This window comes from Culex pipiens, chromosome 3 (genome assembly GCF_016801865.2).
Source record: "Culex pipiens pallens isolate TS chromosome 3, TS_CPP_V2, whole genome shotgun sequence".
Taxonomy (NCBI): domain Eukaryota; kingdom Metazoa; phylum Arthropoda; class Insecta; order Diptera; family Culicidae; genus Culex; species Culex pipiens.
In genome coordinates, this window is record NC_068939.1 from 59,111,737 (window position 1) to 59,131,770 (window position 20,034).

The window sequence follows — 20,034 nt, forward strand, 5'->3', positions numbered from 1 at the left end:
TGTTTTACAATATGTATATCAAATGATCGGGATTTTTTCATAAATTTTGAATGTAATAAAAACATTTTTTGAAAATACTCAAAATTTTCACAAAACTACGTATAATAGAAAAAAATCCTCAAAACTCAATTTTTCACGGGTATTAAATGATCAGAATTTTTTCATACATTTTGAATGTATAACAACATTTTTTAAAATACAAAAAAAAATGACAAAACTACGTTATTGCGAAAAAATACTCAAAATTTCAGTTTTTCACGATATGGATAGCAATAACTGAACATTTTGAGACTTTTTTTCAAAAATACGTAGTTTTGTGAAAATTTTGAGTATTCAACAAAAATTGTTATTCGTTCCAAATGTATGAAAAAAATCTAGATCGTTTGATACCCATATTGTAAAAAACTGAAATTTAAGTATTTTTTCGAAAATACGTAGTACAAAATGTGTCTAGAATGTTATTAAAGAAAAACTGTTCGAAAAATTTGCAATCGAGTTAAGTACCCCATTCGAGCCCCAGGAAGTTTGTGCATCAAAAATATATAGTTTTCATATGTTAAGTATTTGATTTTAAAAGAAAATTAACAAAAAGTATGAAAAGCGAGACATTTAGTATGGTAGCTGTCAAAACTCTCACCATCAAAAAGCAGCGTTGAGCTTTCGCTGGATTTGTCTATGGTGTGATGCAACAAACACAGATCATACAAACGAGCTGGGAATTCGACAAGATAGCAAATTGTTTTATTTATGTTGGTTTTTCGAATTATATGAAATGATTTCAAGATATTGGTCAGGGCTCAATGCGTCGTGAAAGGAAGTCATTTTGAAAATTAAAGAAATGAACGAATTCAACTTATCGTTTAAACTTTCAAGTAAATAAAAATGTAATTTCCAAGCTGGAACCCCTGACCTCATTCACTTCCCAGCTCCCGCGATGGTTACACACAAGCTCCAGTGTGTGTTGTGTCTCCCGGGTGGATCCGCACGGGGGTGGTGGGTTGAGAACATGACGAACGATGATGACGACGACGGTTGTAAGCTTCCAGCCAGCCAGCAAGTACCCAACTAAGGGTAATGACGGTGGAAATAGCAGCGGGTAGCATCCCAGAACGGACGTATTTTACGCAAAACAGCAGCATATGGTCCGTGGAGGAGCCTCCCTTGCTCCTCCTCCCCCTCTTATATTATGCTAATTCGCAACATTTGTATGCTCCGTACCTTGGTTTATAGCGTATAAATGTGCGATGCAGCAGATACATCCGCGCGGAATCACCGAGCATTCTTCAACCGCTGAACCTTGAAGTTCCGCATCCCTCTTAACTCCGGCAAAGTGGTGGTTGTAGAACTACGTGGAGAGGTACAATTCCGTGAGAAAATTGAGCAGTACTGTTAAGGAGCAAAACCCGTGAAACTTGGAGGGCATACAACGCAAATGTGAAGCAAAAGGACGAAGAATCTGAGAAGTTACGTCTGGCAATTCTGCTTCCTGAATGATTTCATCGGGATAAATGGTTCATGCTGCTTGCTGACCCCTCGGTTGTAGCGTTGTCGATTTTATTGTTTTGATCAACACTTAACCGCACGAATGGTCATCCCATCCAATCGGGTGGGAAATGGATTTCCATTTGTGCTGGATCACTAAGAGAAGGGGGGCTGGAATTCGATTCTGAACGGTGTGCTGAAGGCGAGGAAATCCTGCTTGAAAATAGAATTTGAATCCAACATTTCTTGAACGTGAGAATTAGGATGCGAGTTTTTTTTTAATCCCATACATTTTCTCGAACTAAAAACAGTCTACTCATCAAATTTCTTTTTTGATTGTTTCTAACTAAAAAAATAAAAAAAAATATCATCAAAATTCTTTAATCGTTCACCGTGAACTCCCTATTCATCCCTTTTCCACTTCTTCCTTCAACCTCCCAAAATCGACGCCCGGCGCATCCTAAATTTATTCGCGGTCCAGTTTCCCCAGACTGCAACCCGTCCTCCGCGGTCGTTTCGCCAAACTTTTGCATTGCACCCTCTCATCACCACAGGCTGCATTGCTGTCCCGCAGGACCCCCGGCCGAGGACCACCCTACCACCGCCCTATCGAAACGTTCGATTCTTCCCCGCGCGAAGGAGCAGCAGTCTTTCCGTGCTCGTTATCCTCGTTGTTTATGGGCTTTTCATTTTTCTCACTCCTCACGTCTCACCTGCTGCAGCAGACTGCAGACTGTTCGTCCGGTCCGGTCCGGTTGGTTCTATTTATTTTCCAATCAACCGGTAAGAGGGGTTCCCACTTCTGTGTTTTTTTTTCCTTGAAAGAGGGATTTAGAGGAAGGAGCGGGGAGATTGTCTTGTTGATGGTGTTTTTGTTTGTGTGGCAAGCCACCCACCGCCACCACTACACCAAATTGAAAGCTTCTGCTTTGTTGCTTTGTCCGGTTGAAGGAAAGGACCTTTTTGCTCGGTAAAGATATATCTTTATTAAATTTGCAATATTTATTCGAGATGCTGCTTCCGGTCGGTTGGAGAGCTCGGACTCTGATTTGAGTCTAAAAAAGGGAAGAATGGCTAGGTCCTTTGTACAGGAAAGTGTTTGGATTAGGGTAGTCAAAATGCTGTAATCTTAGTCGATTTTGTATCCAACATGTTTGAAAAGGATGATTTTAGCTAAATCCATCGTTATAATTTTATTGTACCTGGAAGGAATTCCTAAACTTTTGTAGGTTAAGAAAAACACAAATGTAGATTGATTCTGCATCAACAATTGATCACCTAACCTAACCTAACCTAACCTAACCTAACCTAACCTAACCTAACCTAACCTAACCTAACCTAACCTAACCTAACCTAACCTAACCTAACCTAACCTAACCTAACCTAACCTAACCTAACCTAACCTAACCTAACCTAACCTAACCTAACCTAACCTAACCTAACCTAACCTAACCTAACCTAACCTAACCTAACCTAACCTAACCTAACCTAACCTAACCTAACCTAACCTAACCTAACCTAACCTAACCTAACCTAACCTAACCTAACCTAACCTAACCTAACCTAACCTAACCTAACCTTTCGTCATTTTTCGCAAAAACCACTTTTTTTTCAAAAAATCATATCTCCGCGCCATTTCATCCGATTTTAGCTGTCTTAGACGCAAAAGAAAGGTGATTAGTTTGGCTATTTAGGAAAAATAGTAAGAAGTTTCAAAAATCTAGCTTAACATTTGAAAAGGTCGTATGAAAACTTAAAATGCTGTTTTGAAGGTCTCGGGACCAAAGAGCCTATGTCTGAAAATATTTTTATCGGATTCCTCGGAAAATTTCACTCAACATATTGAATAATGGTGAAGTTATGTTTTCTATACTCTGAGATACCATTTTTTGAAAATAAAAACTGGGTTTTTCGACGCGCCTCTCGCAAAACTGGAAAAATGACGAAAACGGAAAAATCGACTTTTTTCACTAAAACTGCTATAACTTAAAATTTCAGCGATGACCTTTACATGTTATGGTACCAAGAGTTGCGTATTTCAATTACGAAATTTTTTGAGGAATCCGATGAAAATATTTTCAGACATAGGCTCTTTGGTCCCGAGACCTTCAAAACAGCATTTTAAGTTTTCATACGACCTTTTCAAATGTTAGATTAGATTTTTGAAACTTCTTGCTATTCTTCGTAAATAGCCAAGCTAATCACCTTTCTTTTGCGTCTAAGACAGCTAAAATCGGATGAAATGGCACGGAGATATGATTTTTTGAAAAAACTGGTTTTTGCGAACTAAGCAAGATAAATGCAGATTAAAATACTAAAAATGAAACAACAAAAACATTAAACAAGAGAAGTAAAGTTTTTCGTAGAACAAAAGTTGCTCAAAATGACCTCCTGAACACGAGAAAAATAAAAAATTTCGAAAAAAAAAATTTGGGCAGTAGAGGGTTAAATTCAAAACACCAAAAATTAAAAATATTTTCTACTTTAACCCTCTACAACCCAACCCCGCCTTTTAAACCTATTTTTGATCTTTAAAATGCATTGGAAAGAAGAAATAATAATAATCTTAGAATTTCAGAAAATGTATGGGTTGGATGTTTGGCTTGTTTTTTAAAAAATGTCATTGTTTTAGGGGTCAACTTTTGCTGTGTTTTTTACTTACATTTCCTATATTTTAAATAAAAAGAAGTATCCAGTAATTTTTCTAGTGTCCCAGACGATGCCTCTACGCATTTTTTAACAATTTAAATGATAATGGTGCCATTGTATAGCAGAAAATGTGAAATGCAAGCAAAAAACTGATAAAGTGACTGTAAAAACGTGAAAAAATTAGATAGGCAAAATGTAATGATAGTAGGTGGTAGAATTTGCCAAATACTACCAAAAACAAACATAAACTAAATAAGATAATTGCAAATTAAAAAATGTAACTTAATCCATCCTAAGGTGGTTGGTGCCTTCCTCACATTCACACATTGTATTTACAAATTAATTTAAGAGTTTTTTTTCTGTTTTTAATTTTTTTTTTCATTTAATTTTTTTATAATTATTGTTCTTACCATAATTGTAATTGAATTCAAAAATGGTGATATGCCAACATTAGGTGCACGATGGAATTGCATGCTGTCCCCCTAGTCTTAGTAAACAATGTCTTGTGAGTTGTATATTTCAGTAAAAAGTTTGTGAAAATCTTTATCTTAAATTTCGTCAATTTGGCAATCATATTTTTAAATCGTTTTTGATTGTTTAAAAAAAGAGACATTTTCTTGTAAAAAAAAAGTCAGAGTATGTAAAAATATAAAAACTAAACAAACCAATACCCTGCTGGCCACCCCGTCCAAAGTGCAACATCTGCTTCCATGCAAATCGTCCGGGTGTGTGATTCTTGGGAAGGATAAAATAGCCGGCCTTCGACCAGCCAGATTCTTCCATGCAACTGTCCAGGACAACCATCAAAGTTGCATGCACAGCTGGGAAGGCGAAAGACGGCGGGGAAAAATGTCCAATAAAATTGCTCGATCTGTTGCTCTGATTGGAATCACTTGAATATCTGCCCCATTACTGGAAGCATCAAAGCAAATGCACTGGAGTGTGTGTGTTTGGGTTCAAGGAACATAGAACCTTCTTCCTTTTGGTTGGGAAGGGTTCTGTGCACTAGCTGTAATCATCTTTTATGATGCATGTACGTATAGAAAAACCATGCCTCACTGGGTCGAATGCAATCAAAGGTCGAACGGTATGATAACTTTGTATGATTGCTGATTAGGGTGACAAGAAAAATTGGAAACTTTGTAAAATCTCAAGAGATACCCCCGGCTCGATTATTTAGGCAATAATAAATAACTGTGCCAATTTTGAGCCAAATCGGTTAAAGTCCAAGGACGTTTTTTACCTGTGTGAGAAAATGCGTTACGTAATTTTCGAATGATCCCACTTTGTTTACATACAAAGTAGGAGGCTGTTCAAGCACAAGCATGACTTTTTTCTTACTGGTAAATGAGCTGGTTTAAGATCAGGAAAAAAATATTTTGTTTGTTTTTAAATGTTTCGATCGGTTAGATGAGCTTTTTCTTTTTTACGGGTGATGAAGAACTGCGGCGATAGTGTCATTGTGCAATTTTGCAGATAAATTCCTTGGCTGAATTTGGAATCCGGTAGCATATCTTGGTTCAGCGAAAAAAAAACAAACAATAAAGACAGCTTCTGGATAGATACAACCACATCGACTCCATAAACAATTTCTACATATTCATAATTATAAAAAAAAAAACAAGCCTTACCCGACAAACTTCGTTCTGCGTTTTTTCGTTTGTTGACATTTTAAACTTTTTTGCTTATTCAGCCTCCTGTTTTTGATTTTACGTAACTTTTCCCATATAATCTGCAGATTTTCCGGAATCGGTTTCATAGTGGCCAAAGTTGTAACTTTTTGGCGTAAGAACCTTTTTTGGGCTTGTACGAACCCAATGCAACAAAGAGCACCTCGATCCGACGCTCCGTATTGAATTGATTATATAGAAGATATATAGATAACGATCTCGTCTTCAATTTTTCAAAGATTTCTTGACTTCAACTCCAGGTCCGCAAAAGCCACTAATCTTTCATTCTTGAAAAAATAAGAACAATTTTTAATGATCGAAAACAATACTCTCTACTTTTGGCGAACAGTAAATTGGTTGCAATTTGACAGTTCCCAGTTTTTTACCGTTGAAGTTTATATGGGGAAAATCGCGATAATTTATGGGGAAAAACATCGCTTCAGAATTTTGGCAGCAGGTGGCGCATGTCTCGTCCAATTTTGTTCAAGTGTGAGTTTTCGTAAGAAATTCCATTTCCAACAACTTTTTCGAAGGGTGCAAGAAGATCCGAGTTGATCCTGGTGGGTTATTAGCAATGCGATGAAAATAAATCGGCTTATATACTTGAAAGTATATAAGGGGTATTTAGGATGTATATAAGAAAATACTTTTTTCTAAGAAAAATCACCAAAAATCAAGATCAACTCGGATCATTTAGCACCCTTCGACAAAGTTGTAGGGAATTGAATTTCCTACAAGAATTTAACACTTGGACAATTTTGGGTGAGATCAGCGCCACCTGGCAGAAAAATACTGAAACGATGTTTTTTCCCATACATATTCGCGATTTTTCCCATATAAACTTCAACGATAAAAAGCGACCACTTAACTTTAACCGATTTGGCTCAAAATTGGCACAGTTACTGATTTTTGCCTAAAAGATCGAGCCAGAGGGTATCCATGATGTCGATTTTTTATTGTCACCCTATTGCTGATGTGTCTTGGCTCTCGGTGATAGATCTTTAAAGTGGATCATGTTTCATTCATTAACTTAAGATTCCAGAGGTTTCTAAAAAAAAAGACAACGTTTTTCACAAAATATCAGCTGTGAGAACTTATGTCTTAAGATTAGCGATAAATAATGAGTCAATTTTGTCGATTTGTTTTTGCTTTAAAATTTCCGTAATTTAATCGTTTTTTAAGCGTTTAACCTTTTCCAAGAAAACACAACCCAACCACGCAGAAAATTGCCCAAAACTCATGCACAGCTTCCACGACCACCTGCTCAACTCCCAGCCTAAAAGCTCGCTCACTCAAACAGTGAGGGTGGCTTCTGTCAGGCGCAAACAAAAAAAACATCATTTTGCTCCAAGTTTATGAAACGGTTACACATTTACATTTTTAATTAAGTTTTCATCCTCTTTTAAATACCAGCGCTACCCACACCACGTGGAGGATAAACTGCGAGAAAAAAAACGCCGTGGTCAGGCCATGTATGGCCTCGGAACCGTTGATTGAATTTTTTCGTTGCTCCGCCAACTCTCCCGAGTCCTCCTCCCAGGCAGAACCTGTGGAATTTATACAAATATTTTGCCCAAGCAAATATGATTAAGTCAGGCTGAATTGAATTAAATTCGCTTGAAATCATATCTCGCTCGACTGAATTCCAATGGGCGGAAATGATCGAATTTGATTCAAAGTGGCCATTTTCCTAGGATCGGCCAGAGGTTCTCCCAAAGGCCACACAGCTCAACAGGTACAGCAATGCAAAGATTAGTGAACTTTGAGAGTAGATTCAGACCTCCAGTTACCACTAATTAAAACTAACGAGCCCCAAAGGGTGCGGTGAGCCCTTTTGTCTTCCTCCCATAAGAGGAAAGGTCCAGCAATCAATAATCCTCAATTTGAATAACCACTAATTGGAAACAGTTCCGGCATTAACGTAAAATTTAATTACCACCGATGAGCATGCCCCCGCTTTACGGACCGGTGACTTTGGAATCTCTCACTCTTTCGAACCAAGGGAGGAAAATGTGCTCGAGTGAGTGTGACTTTTCCACAGCCTCCTAGAAGAGAGATGAAATGAGAAAGGATATCTCGTCCCACCTCACCCACCAGCCCCCCAACTAGGGATCCTATTGCCCCCACCATTAGAGCAAAATCTCGATGAATAATTTCGGAAGCGTTTTTTTTTGTCTGTGTGAGTGTGCGGTTTTTCTGCTTTTCATTTTGTGGTAGCGCTCATTATCCAAATTAAATCACAGCCTCCGGGTGAGTTTTCCGCCTACAGCTTTCGATCGTTATTTGTGTAGAGCGGAGCCCGACTAGATATTATGGGTTTTTAATGTGAACATTTGGTTAACCCCGTTTGGCAAACTGGAAATGTTTATCTTGTAAAAATAATAATCTTTTTTTCCCATCGGATATTTGGTTTGAAATGCGAACATTTGCACAGTGATTGTGAATAAAATGAAAATAATTGAAAGCAGCTTTCATACCCGAATGCAGTTAGAATTATTAAAAAAAAAACTACATAAGAAGAATTGAAAAAAGAAAGAATAAAAGCCCCGTATTCGATTCTTACTATGATAATTTTCACAAAAAAGTGGCAATAAAATATTAAAAACGAAGCCTCCAAAACTTTTTCATTCAATGATTTCGTCAACTCTTAAACCAGTCCGCATTTTTCAAGCAGTGGCTCCAATTTCAAATTCCAGCCAAACTTTTCTCCAACTTGCTCGTCCCTCATTTTTTCACCACAAGCAAACACACAACAACAGCATCCCCGGGTCCTTTTCCATGCTTCACCTGCGACCGACCATGGAGCCAGACAGGTGTGCCACCTTTCGGTTACGGTTCACTCAATCTGACTGGGGCGGACGGCTGATTTCATTATTCCAAGCGACGACGATGGATGAAAAGTTTTAACGTTTAAATCCTGTTTATAGCCCCGAAGGATTCATTCCATCAGAGAAGGGGGGCTTGAAACGCTAATGAAACCGCAGCAAGTTGGTCGGGCTTTGAAGGCTCTGTGACGCCATTAAGCAGACTACTCACTCTCCGGGCGTTGAGTGCCAGAGTGTCTGTTGTTACGGAAGACCAGTAGTAGTGCCGAGAAGGACCTCCGAGATGATTTATTATTTATGGACAAGATAAGTGGTTGGTGTGGTTCGTGCTGAGGTTGGGTTTTGGCCTGAAAGCACTTCTCCAATGAAGATTCACTGTGCTGATTTAGCTCACAATGCTAATCCTATCAGGATTGTGGACGAACTTAATGCACTTTGAGGGATGGGGTTTATCCGTCGCTGATGCAACGTTAAAGCAACATCCTTCCACAGTTAATTAACCTAGTTCTTCTCTCGTTTTCCCATTCCCATTCCAGAACGCCAACGACCAGGTGCCCCAGACTATAGACTTTGTGGAACCGGAAGCGGATCACCGGATGCGTCACCATCGCTTTTTCCGCGAGCAGCTGCACGAACTGGAGGTCAAACAGTCCGCGATGAAGCGCCAGTTGAGTGAGATCTTCAACCACCGGATGGCGGACCGTCTGCGCAGTCTCGAAATCGAACAGCGCCGTCTAGCGAACGCCAACTTCAACATTAGCCGCCAGGTTGCGAACCTGGACAAACTGCACGGCTCGATGCTCGAGCTGCTCGAGGACGTCGAGGGCATCCAGGGCAAGTTCGAGAAGACCCTGCCCGACATCAAGCGCGAAATCTCCAAGGTGGAGTTCAACGCGGCCCAGCTGTCCTCCGAGCAGGCCCTGCTCCGCGAGGAGGGACACAACGTGGCCAAGAGCATCCAGGCGATGGCCGTTAGCGTGAGTACGCTGCAGGAGGAGCGCGAATCGGCCCGCAAGCTGGAGGAGCAGATTGCGGTGATGCGCAGCGATCTGGACAAGATCAAGTCGGCGGCCCTGCTGCACAAGGAGATGGCGCACCACAGGCTCGAAAAGGTTGGTATTTTTTTGCAATTATATTAGGTTTATTAGGTCCATAATTGTTTAAGGAAAATTGTATTTAATTAATTTTCACGATCCTGTGTTCCTAAATGAATCAGAATGTGATATCCTTCTTGAAGGATCTGAAATATGTTTTGAATCAAAGTTTGTGGATATTCAAATATTCATCAGAATTTGCTCCAAATTGCAACAGCGTTTTATTGAAATACTGATATTTGCATTATTGAGTTTTTTTTCCTAGAAGATTTTCTTAAATAAACTATCACAGCTAAAAAAGTAGTAATCCAGCTGCGTGTAAAAGGCCTGGGTGTAAAATAAATTTTGCATTATTCTATGCAATTTTATGTGATTTTACACCCTGAAATATGTACCCCATCAGTATAGGGTTTATCCTAACAGTTTTTCATCAGTCTGATGGCCGAGTGGGCCAAGGCGCCAGTCCTTACTGTTGGTGTTGGGTTTGAATCCCGTCGGTTGCAATTTTTTTTGTGTTTGCAAAAAATGTACATGCATTGTGTAATATAAAGTGTTTATTTTGACGAAGGTAATGTGCATGCTTTTGCATGCGATTTTACCATCGGATTTTTTGCTGTGAGTTGTGGGAAATTTTCTCCCTTTCCTAGATATGTGTTTTTGTGTTAAGTTTAGTTGAATTTTAGTGGACAGAAGATTGGTTCAAATCAAATATTCTCCAAAATTCCAATCAACAATTCTCAATTAATCATCGAATTCTCATTATATTTCGAATATCTCTCTCAGTTAGTGAATAATTTACCCCAAACAATTTTAAGCCTATGTGCCAACTTCATCAAAGGCTGAAAAAAATCTCGATGTTGAAATTGATATGTAAACAAAATCTTCATTTAGACAATTTTATTGCAAATTTTCTGAACTTTTAAAAAAAATCAAAACGTAATTTCAGCAATGGACAATCATGGACACTATTTCAAAAAATCAAAAAACTGGAATTTGTCGGGCAAAATTTTACTTTGAATGGCTATATTTTAAAAACGGTTCACTTAATCAAAAAAAAATGTAAAGTACTTTTCGATTGTAAATTCAATTTTAAATTAAAAAATTAGGTTAAAAAATTAAGTTCAAGATTAATTTTTACAAAAATTACTATTTAAAAAAAATCAAAACTCGTCGGTAAAATGTTGGTCCATACTTCTGAATGGCTGAAAAGATGCGGAGTTTTGTCCCCTACAAAATATAAAAAAATAAAAATTTCGGATTTTGTGAATTTTTTTTCCGTGTGCCTATTTTTTCTAAATAGTCCTCATCAATACTTACAACTTTGCCGAAGACACAAAATCAATAAAAAAAATCGTTGAGAAGTTACATATTTCCAAATATTTAAGTACCATTTTTGTATGAAGAACTGCCAAAATTGTATGGAGGTTTGTATGGGTGAACCAATGACACAAAATGGCTGCCTTGGTGATAGGGAAGGCCCTCACAAAATTTGAGCCAAATAAAAAAATACAAACATAAAAATGGTCGAAATCGGTTGATTTCCTAGGGAATTGCTTAAATGAATGTTATGCAAACTAAAATTCCATTTCCAACTTACTTTACCTTCCAATCCGTCATGCAACATTGGGGCCATCAATTTACGGTCATTTTATATTATTAAAAAAAATATTTTACACAATGTACACTAATTATGAAAAAAAAACTTTTTTTAAATCACAGTTTTTTTTTTAAATTTGTTATTTTATAATAATTTAAAGCTTGTAAAGTATGTAAAATTTTGCTGGAACTTTAAATTTAATAATAGAGGAAAATCCTTTAAAAAAAATTATTGAAAAAAATAGAGAAACATTTTCGTTTTCTGAAAGAATATGTATTTCTTATTATTTAGACCCTAATTATAATTTCTAATCGTTCTAAACTAATCAGAGTTGAGACCTGAAAAAATATTTGACCAACTATTACAATTGTACAATTTTCAAACAACGAATTTGTTTGGGTTTACCAGCTCTTTTGCCGAACAAGCAGAAACTAATTAAATAATTTCCGCTCAAAACCCAACAAAAGACTGATGTCAAGGTCAGCGCGCACCCATAATGAGCCATAACTTCCGCTCATCGGGTGACAGAATATTGCTTCCGGTGTGCAACGGTCCGGTCCGCTGGCCATGCATCCAACGCTGCATCTCCCACTCTGTGGCTGTCTCCGACTCCGCGTTGCATTGTTATAATGATTTAATTATGGGAACCCCGTCCGATGCCTCGAAAAGCGTCCAGAATTGCACTTTAGGCCGACGACTGGAATTGCTGATTCCACGCGGTTGATACCCGCCACTATTTTTGCCCCGGTCTCGGTGGCTTAAAATTATTCCTGCCTGACCGATGCCGGTGGCGACCGTGGGGCTGGCCGTTGCTGCGGTTGGTTTGTGTCAATTATGCTAATTGACAGAGAGTCATGCAGAGAGATTTCCAGATGTCAAATGTCCGCTAAGAGCGGAACGCTATGACGGGAAATCGATACACGGAGATTTTATTTGTTCGACCTGGTTGCAACTATGACAGCAATATTTCCAAACCACAGGATTGGACGGAACAGTGAAATTCGTGGTGCAAATCCTAGTCGTAAATATACTTCAGTTTATGAGCGGATTTGGACTCCCGTCAATTTTCGTCGAACGGAATCGTGATTGCAATATCGTGATATTGCTATCATAAATCACTCACATGTCCGTGAGAGGAAATTATTCATTGCGTTGACAGTTGGCCAACATTGGACAAGGTTAGATTATCCGTTGTTGGCCTCCGAAATTCATGATCAGTCTGTGTTCCAATCAACATTCGTTCAACGATTAAATTATCTACCCAATACATTTATTTTGCAAGCTTGTCTGGATTCAAAAAAATTGATATTGTATGCCAGTTGGTTGATTTTTGGATCAATCAAACAATTATTATCACGCAGGGGAAATAAACCCATTAGGATGTAACAAAACAAATCAATATGGCGGGCATTTCAGAGCATAATCCTCTCGGTGTACTGAGCCGAATCACAAATATGAGCTTGATTGGTAGCGACAGGACCAGATGCTTTGACATTGATTTTTTTGAAATTTTAAAATACCACATATAAAGCCCATTTCCGGTGAAATGTATCCAACAAATGGCGTACGGTATTTCCCATAACTGCAATTGTGGCCAGTTGTATTGCCTGATGTTAACAAGAATGCCGCACAAATTTCAAACGAATCGAACCACCAAAACCATGTTTGAAATGCTGTCAACTGGATCGTGTGGGGACATTGATTGTTTATTCGGAGAAAGGTTTTTTTTTTTGGCAATGGAACTTGTTTAATCCTTGATGGCGTTCCAATGATATCAACATGAATTACACAAACATTGTCTGCATTATTTCACCTTCTGATTTCCTATTCAGAAACTCAGTTCAAAAGTAACGTTTCAGAAAACGTTTCTTTGTAATTTGAAGAGTTATTCTTTTATAAAATTAAGAAAATACATTAAATCTAGATTTTCTTTTTTTATGTTTTTCAAACATGTCCTATTCGCAATGGGTTTCCTATGCTGATAGGACCTTTTGAGAAAGTAATCTTGAAATATTGTCCCTCACGTTGGATGTATTATTGCGAAATTTCGACAACACGCTACGCCCCGTTTTATTTTTGAGCGCACATTCCCCAAATGCGTTGGACCACCATCTATTTTGAGGTTGCTGCTTTTGAAGGCCGGTCTCGGCCGCGTTGACAATGCGTGGCTTTCATACTCCCCGGTATTTCTAATGAATTTGGTTGACCACGCCGGCGACCGCCTGGCCAGTTTGTGCACGGTCATCGGAAAATGGGAACAATGTTGTGTGCTTGAGGGAAAATTGTCAATGTGTCAATTTTTTTTATGGTGGGGATCAAATTATTGGCTGGGATATTTCCTGGATTATATTTTTTTTTGAAATTTAAGGTCAACTTTTGAAACTCGTAATATTTTTAGTAATTCATTCTTTTGATAGCTTCGAAAAGTACCATCAAAGTGGAAACATTGCAAACAAGTTTCAATCTTCAAACGTTCAACACAACCTTATCGCAATCGCAACGAAAGCAACCTTCAGCGATAGCACTGGCCCCCTTTTCAAATCCCCATCAGCATTGAGCTCTCCACGAGTCCCAGGGGGGTGTTGGCCCGGTGACACCATATTCTGTCAAATTCCTGGTCACAAGGTCCTTAGGAGCGGGAGGAAATGTCACATCAGGCAGGGGTGTTGTAAATCTCTGTAAATGTGATTCTGCTGTTGCCCTGGCAAAATCGCGTTTTCTCTGGCCTGACACCATCCGCCCAGGCAGGAAATATGCTATGACAGCTTGGGTGTCGTCCTTTGGGAGCCGGTTTCCCGGCTGGTGAACCCCAAACCGAGGGTCAAGTGCGGCGAGAACCACAAACGATAAGCGATGGGTGAATCAGATGGACGGTGGGCTCAGTTGTCACGATTCATTTGTTTTTGAAAAGTATTGTGGTCGAGTCAAATAAGTACATGCATATTTTGTATTTTAGTTAAAGTAAATAACGTTTAACCTTTTTAATGTTTAACGTTCCTGCAAATTTTCAGTGACTTCATAAAAAAAAATTCTTTGGCAAAGTTTTTGAAAATAAATTTTTTGAAAAAAAATCCTCCATTTTATCGTTTTTCTAACAAGTTTACAAATTGTTTTTGGCAAATAACTTTTACAGCAAGATTACAACCTATCCTCTGAGGAGGAAACCAAATCAGCTACATGAAATAAATTAATATCAAAAATAGACTTGTGGATTATTAAACTTGTTTCTTGAATAAACTCAAGAAAAACTTTGTCATTAGGCCAATCTTGATTTGTAAACAAAAGTATATCCTGCTTATTTATATTGTATACAAAACATTCACTAACGTGGAAGAGATGCAATTTTTGTTTATAAGTTAACATTGTCCCAATTTCATTGTTTTGCTTGAATTTTTGAGCTTAGATTTTAACGATTATTTTTCTTTAATAATAATAAGTCATATGAGACACTTTCAAGTTAATTTCTTAAAAAAAAAAAAACGTTACATAGGGGTTGGCGCTTTCCGCTCATTCCCGATTAAAAAAAGACAGGATTTTTGTCAAGAAAATATACGCATTTGAAGAAAATGGCAACCCTGTTCATGGCTCTTTCGTGTCAAAACCCGGCTATTTGAGGTTATTCTTAAAATCACCCTTTTTGGCAGTCGTTTAAACAGTGTTTTTATCATAACTTTTGAACAACTTAATGAAATTTTACAATTTTCTATACCAAGCTGTGAGACCCGAAAATGGACCTAGTAGGCCACATCTGTGCAAAACTCTATCAGCCAAAGCCGAGAAAATCAAGTGCATACACAGAATTGATTTTGATCAGAATTTGATTCTCGATAAGTATACATGAAGGTGGGCCTAGGAGGTCAAATTAAAAAGTTAATTTTCCGAGCGATTTTAAAGCCAATCCAGACGTGACGTGACGTGAATTCTTAGATATTTTGTAATTTTTTGACAGAAGCATAAATGTGATAATACAATTTGTAATAGTTTTTTTGCAAAACTCTTTGCCAGGGCCGAGGGACCAAAACTGTGAATCTACTTTGTTATGGCCTTTTTGTTAAAAAAAATAGCTGATAGAATTGATAAATAAATACGAAAAGCTGCTAAAATTATCTATATTTTCCATTTTTTTTATTTGACCGATCAGCTGAATGTTGAAGTCTGATAAGAAATTTTACTCATTGCCAACAGATTTTTTTTTTTTTTATTTGGCTAATACTTTGTTGGAGGTTCACGAAAAATCAAATTCTCCCGATTTTCAAATAAGTATTTTCAACAATAACTATATTCCTCAAAATCTTACAGTTTGATTCAAAAAAATTGCAGTTTTTCGTTATTTTAATAGTGCCCGGGGACTACTGGTTGCTGAGATACAGCAGATAAACAAAAGACACGGGAAAGTTGATGTTTTCTTAGTCTCACAGAAAAAGCCTCCCTCCCACTGCCAATATCTCATCAACTAATGGTCCAATTTTAAATATTAAAAATCAAACATTAGTTAAATTTTGTGATCTTTTCGAAAAAAAGAATATTTAAGAATCAAGGCTAACATTTCCATAGGACCATATATTGAATATTACGCAGAAATTTTAGGAAATCCGAACTATTCGATTTTTGGGCTCTATTCAAAAAATCGAAAAACTGCAAATTTCAAGGTAAAATCAAACTTACTTAAACTGTGAAGTTCTTTTCGATAGCAAATTCAAGTTTACTGTAGTAAAAAATATGTGAGATAATTTTCCAAAAAAAATGTCTGCAAAGAATTATAACTTAGTGGTAAATTTTTTGGCCGTTCTTCTCAAAAGACTCAAAAATTGCAGACCTTTGTCCTCTAATACCAAATTGATCAGCAAATTGCTTGAATAGATACAGATTTCAGAATAATTAAATTCAATTATTCAAAAAATATCTACAATGCCAGCAGGTTGAACCATGCCGGAAAAAAAGTTTTTGGTTTTTTAAGCAATTTGTCCCTCTTTTCATCATTTTTGATAATTTGCACAATATACAAAGATTCAGAGGAGTAGTGCGTGGCCAAATGGTTACGCTGTCCGCTTTGTAAGCGGATGATTCTGGGTTCGATTCCCATCTGCTTCAACCTTCCATCGGATGAGGAAGTAAAATGTCGGTCCCGGCCTTGGTTGTTAGGCCGTTAAGTCATTCCAGGTGTAGGAGTCGTCTCCATGCCATAAGTACGAACAACACACCAAACCAAGCCAACTCCGGTGGAATCGCTGGCGGCGGTTGGACTCGCAATCCAAAGGTCGTCAGTTCAAACACCCGGGGTGGAAGGTTCCTTGGAGTAGATAGAGGTTTGGGTGCCCTCCCCATTCAAGCCTTCGGAATCCTAGGTTCGAGCAGAAACTTGCAAAAGAGACCACAAAATACCTGGGGGTCGTTAATGTGGATGGTTTGATTTTTTGACAAAGATTCAAGTAATTTTGCAGAATTTTTAATCGAAACCAGTTCGCATTTATAGATGAAAAAGCAATAATTGAGCTTCGAATTAAACTTTACAGTGGTACTGAGTCAACATTAGATGCTCGATGAAAATACATACTTGCTCTCTTTGAGTCTAAAAAAAGATTAGTAAAACTGTCGCAAAGATTATTATTTGTTTTATTTTTATTTTGAATTGAAACCAAAGACCAAAACACTTTATTTTGTTTTGAAACAAACTCACTATCCATATAATAGTCAGCCCGGACCATCAGTTTCTCGGAGCTACCCCTGAACCCAATCCCGATAGAGAACGTCGAGGTGGTGGCCTCAGTCGAATTTGCCAACCCTGAGAGAGCCCTACTCCCTTTCTCTCCGCCCGTAGGGACACATACAAGTGCAGATCCCCCTGGACGGTCCAGGTTTTGTCCAGGTCGCTGAATCGTGTGGGGAATCGGCTTTTCAGACTTTTTTCACATGGTCGTGCACCTTCGATGTGATGGGTCCACCGGTGGTGTGGTCACCAAGAACGACGAATGAAAAATGATGGCCAGGTTGGAAAATGCCAACTGGGGAGGATAGAAAAAAAAGTTGAGTGGACACCCCATGATGGTCAGGTTCGTGTGGCCCTGGTCGGGGTCCTTTCTGGGTTGTCCGAGCAGGGGCTCAACCCGTGAGTGTGTGCGGCTCTTCAAGAAGATACTTCATTTCGGATTCAAATCAGATGCTCGTTGCTTGAAAGGGATGAGGATTTATTTCAAACGACTCTTTGTTTCCTTTGGTAGAATGTCGTGTTTTTTTGCTTGCTTTTTTGGGTTTGACTAAGCCCAGGATTTAGCAGAAAATTGGATGGATGAGTTGAGTAGTGGGCATGAATCAGTTCCAATTATTTTCCCATGTCATTCTTGCTTTGGTCCTGGGGCGATAGGTTATCATCGATAGGATTCCAGTCGAACGGGTCGAATCGTTCGGTGTTCATCCATCCAACGTTGGGGCAAGCTCGTTCGACTTTTACTGGAAGTTAATCATATCTAGGAAAGAAACAAGTCACGTTCAAAGGAAATACTGAAGCATTTTAGATGAAATTGGTCCATGTGTTGATTTTAGTTTTTCTGTGCTTGCAAAGATGTTGCCACAGCGAAATAAAATATCACGCTGCAGGTCACATTACATACTGTTTGCTCAACCAATTAGCACGTCACAAGATCAACTTCAAAGCACCCCTTCATTCGGTGTGTTTGAGAGCAATGCTACAAAATGTTAGCTCCCAAGGGGGTGAAAAATACCTCATTTGCTCAAACATTTCAAACCAATCGTAGCTCAAAAAAAGGAAAGCGCAACTCACAGATGAAAACCAGCAAACACTCACTCCGTTTCCACACTTTTCCAATTTCCCTGGAAAATGGTTTTCCTCGTGTACACTCGAGTGAACACACGGCGTGGAACGTGTGAAGTCGACCTCGTCTGAAAAACCCGCTAACCCCTCTCCATGATGGGGAAAGGGGGGAGGTGCGATGCCACAAAGTGGCATGTCGTGCCAAAGTGAATTTTCCTGCTTCAAGTCCTCCTCTTGATGCCCCCCCCCCTCCTCACCCAAAAGCCACCGTTTTGTTTGGTGGAAAAGCGTATGATTTGGTGGCAAGCTGCCGCCCGAATGTGGAAAATGTCGTCCTTTTGGCGCGATCGTTCCGAGTTTGTGCCTCGAAAATTCACCCATCACAAAGGTATGTCAAAGACATGTACACACGGATGGGAACCGGTTTGAGGTTTTTCCAAATTTCCACTTTTCCGGTTCCGCTAACGTGTGCAATTGCGAAGGTTGGGGTTGAAGAATACCGTAGAAAAGTTTAAAGGCACTACCATTTCATCTGCAGTTCGACGTTGTCGTGCTATCTTGTCGCACCCGCCATTTCGACGTTCCGAGAAAAACGCGTTTTAATGTTTGACTTTGAATAAACAAAAACGAGAACACGCAATGTAAACAATAACAAACACGTTTTATTTAGCTGACCATTCTGTGCATTGTCCCGAAGTTTGGTTGAAGTTGGTTGCTGGAGTCCCGAGTTATAATAACAAATGTTTACGGTAGTCTAACTTGTATTAATACGTGCGTCAAACGCGTTCTGATCTGAAATCCCTTTGGCCAGTTGTCGCACTTACATCAATTTTCAGGGAGTGACAAGATACCACGACAAGATCGAAACTTCTTTCATATGAAAAGTGACAAAAGTGCACGGAGGTTTTTCGGTTTTTATTGAATATCTCAGGATTGAAATCGAATTTTGGGGATCTGTGAAGGTTGAAAGTTGAGGTATTGTTAGCTGCACAAAATGGCGTTCTTAACTCAATTTGGCCCAAAATGCACGTGTGACAAGTTAGCAAGACGGCGACGAGTTGTGATGTAGGAGGGTGTTGCTTCAAGTTCATGTTTTCATGCCTTTTTTTGAAATGCAAAAATGTCTTTCGAATAACTTTCTACTGAGGTGCAAACGGACCTAGATACCCAAGTAACATTTTAGGTTTTAAGTAGGCCATAAAAGCTTATTTAGGCCGTATGAGGGTTTTCAGAACCATGATAAAACCTGTAAGTTTAAAAATGTTACTAGGGTAGACTTTCACGTATACATATTAGGTTGTTTCATCCAAACAAAAAAGTTCTCAGAATCAGGCAAACCGAGGTTCCCCTAGTAGAGCATACCCATAGGGACTCTCATGCCAAATATCAGCCCTTTTGGTTGAGAATTGGCCTGTCCCCAGCGGTTCAAAGTTTACATGTAAATTACTATGGGATTTTTATGCTTTTCGTTCAATCGTTCCTACAGGTCTGGGGACAACATGGATTCACTCGGAATAAAGACAGGTGTGTAGGGGATGGTCCAATGAACAAATTCCAGAAGGAATTAGGGTTGTCCATTCTGTCCCCAAGGTGCGCATTGGATCGACGTCCGGTGTCTCCAGAATCAACGATTCACCCTTCAAATGTACGCATTGTCCTTAGTATGCTATGACGGCTAGCTGAAAATTACGACGCTCCATGTCAGACGGTGAACACGTGGAGAAGCATCAATTGCATTATTATTACAAAATCATCATGTTACGTTATTTGGAATAGTTCAAATTGTTACAGGAACATCAAAAATTATAATTTTATTACTTTAAAGTATGTTTCTGAGCCAAAACTTGAGTGAATGCTCTGCCACGTGTTCACCGTCTGACATGGAGCGTCGTAATTTTCAGCTAGCCGTCATAGCATACTAAGGACAATGCGTACATTTGAAGGGTGA

General features: G+C 38.7%; 1 protein-coding gene across 1 annotated transcript in view; it reads left to right on the forward strand.

Moving 5' to 3' along the window:
• Positions 1-20,034, forward strand: part of LOC120417620 (protein scabrous) — a 93,517-nt gene that overhangs the window by 65,476 nt on the left and 8,007 nt on the right. Inside the window, exon 3 of the mRNA XM_039579734.2 lies at positions 9,163-9,738. Within this exon, the coding sequence (XP_039435668.1) occupies positions 9,163-9,738 (576 nt within the window). The remainder of the gene's footprint in view (positions 1-9,162; positions 9,739-20,034) is intronic.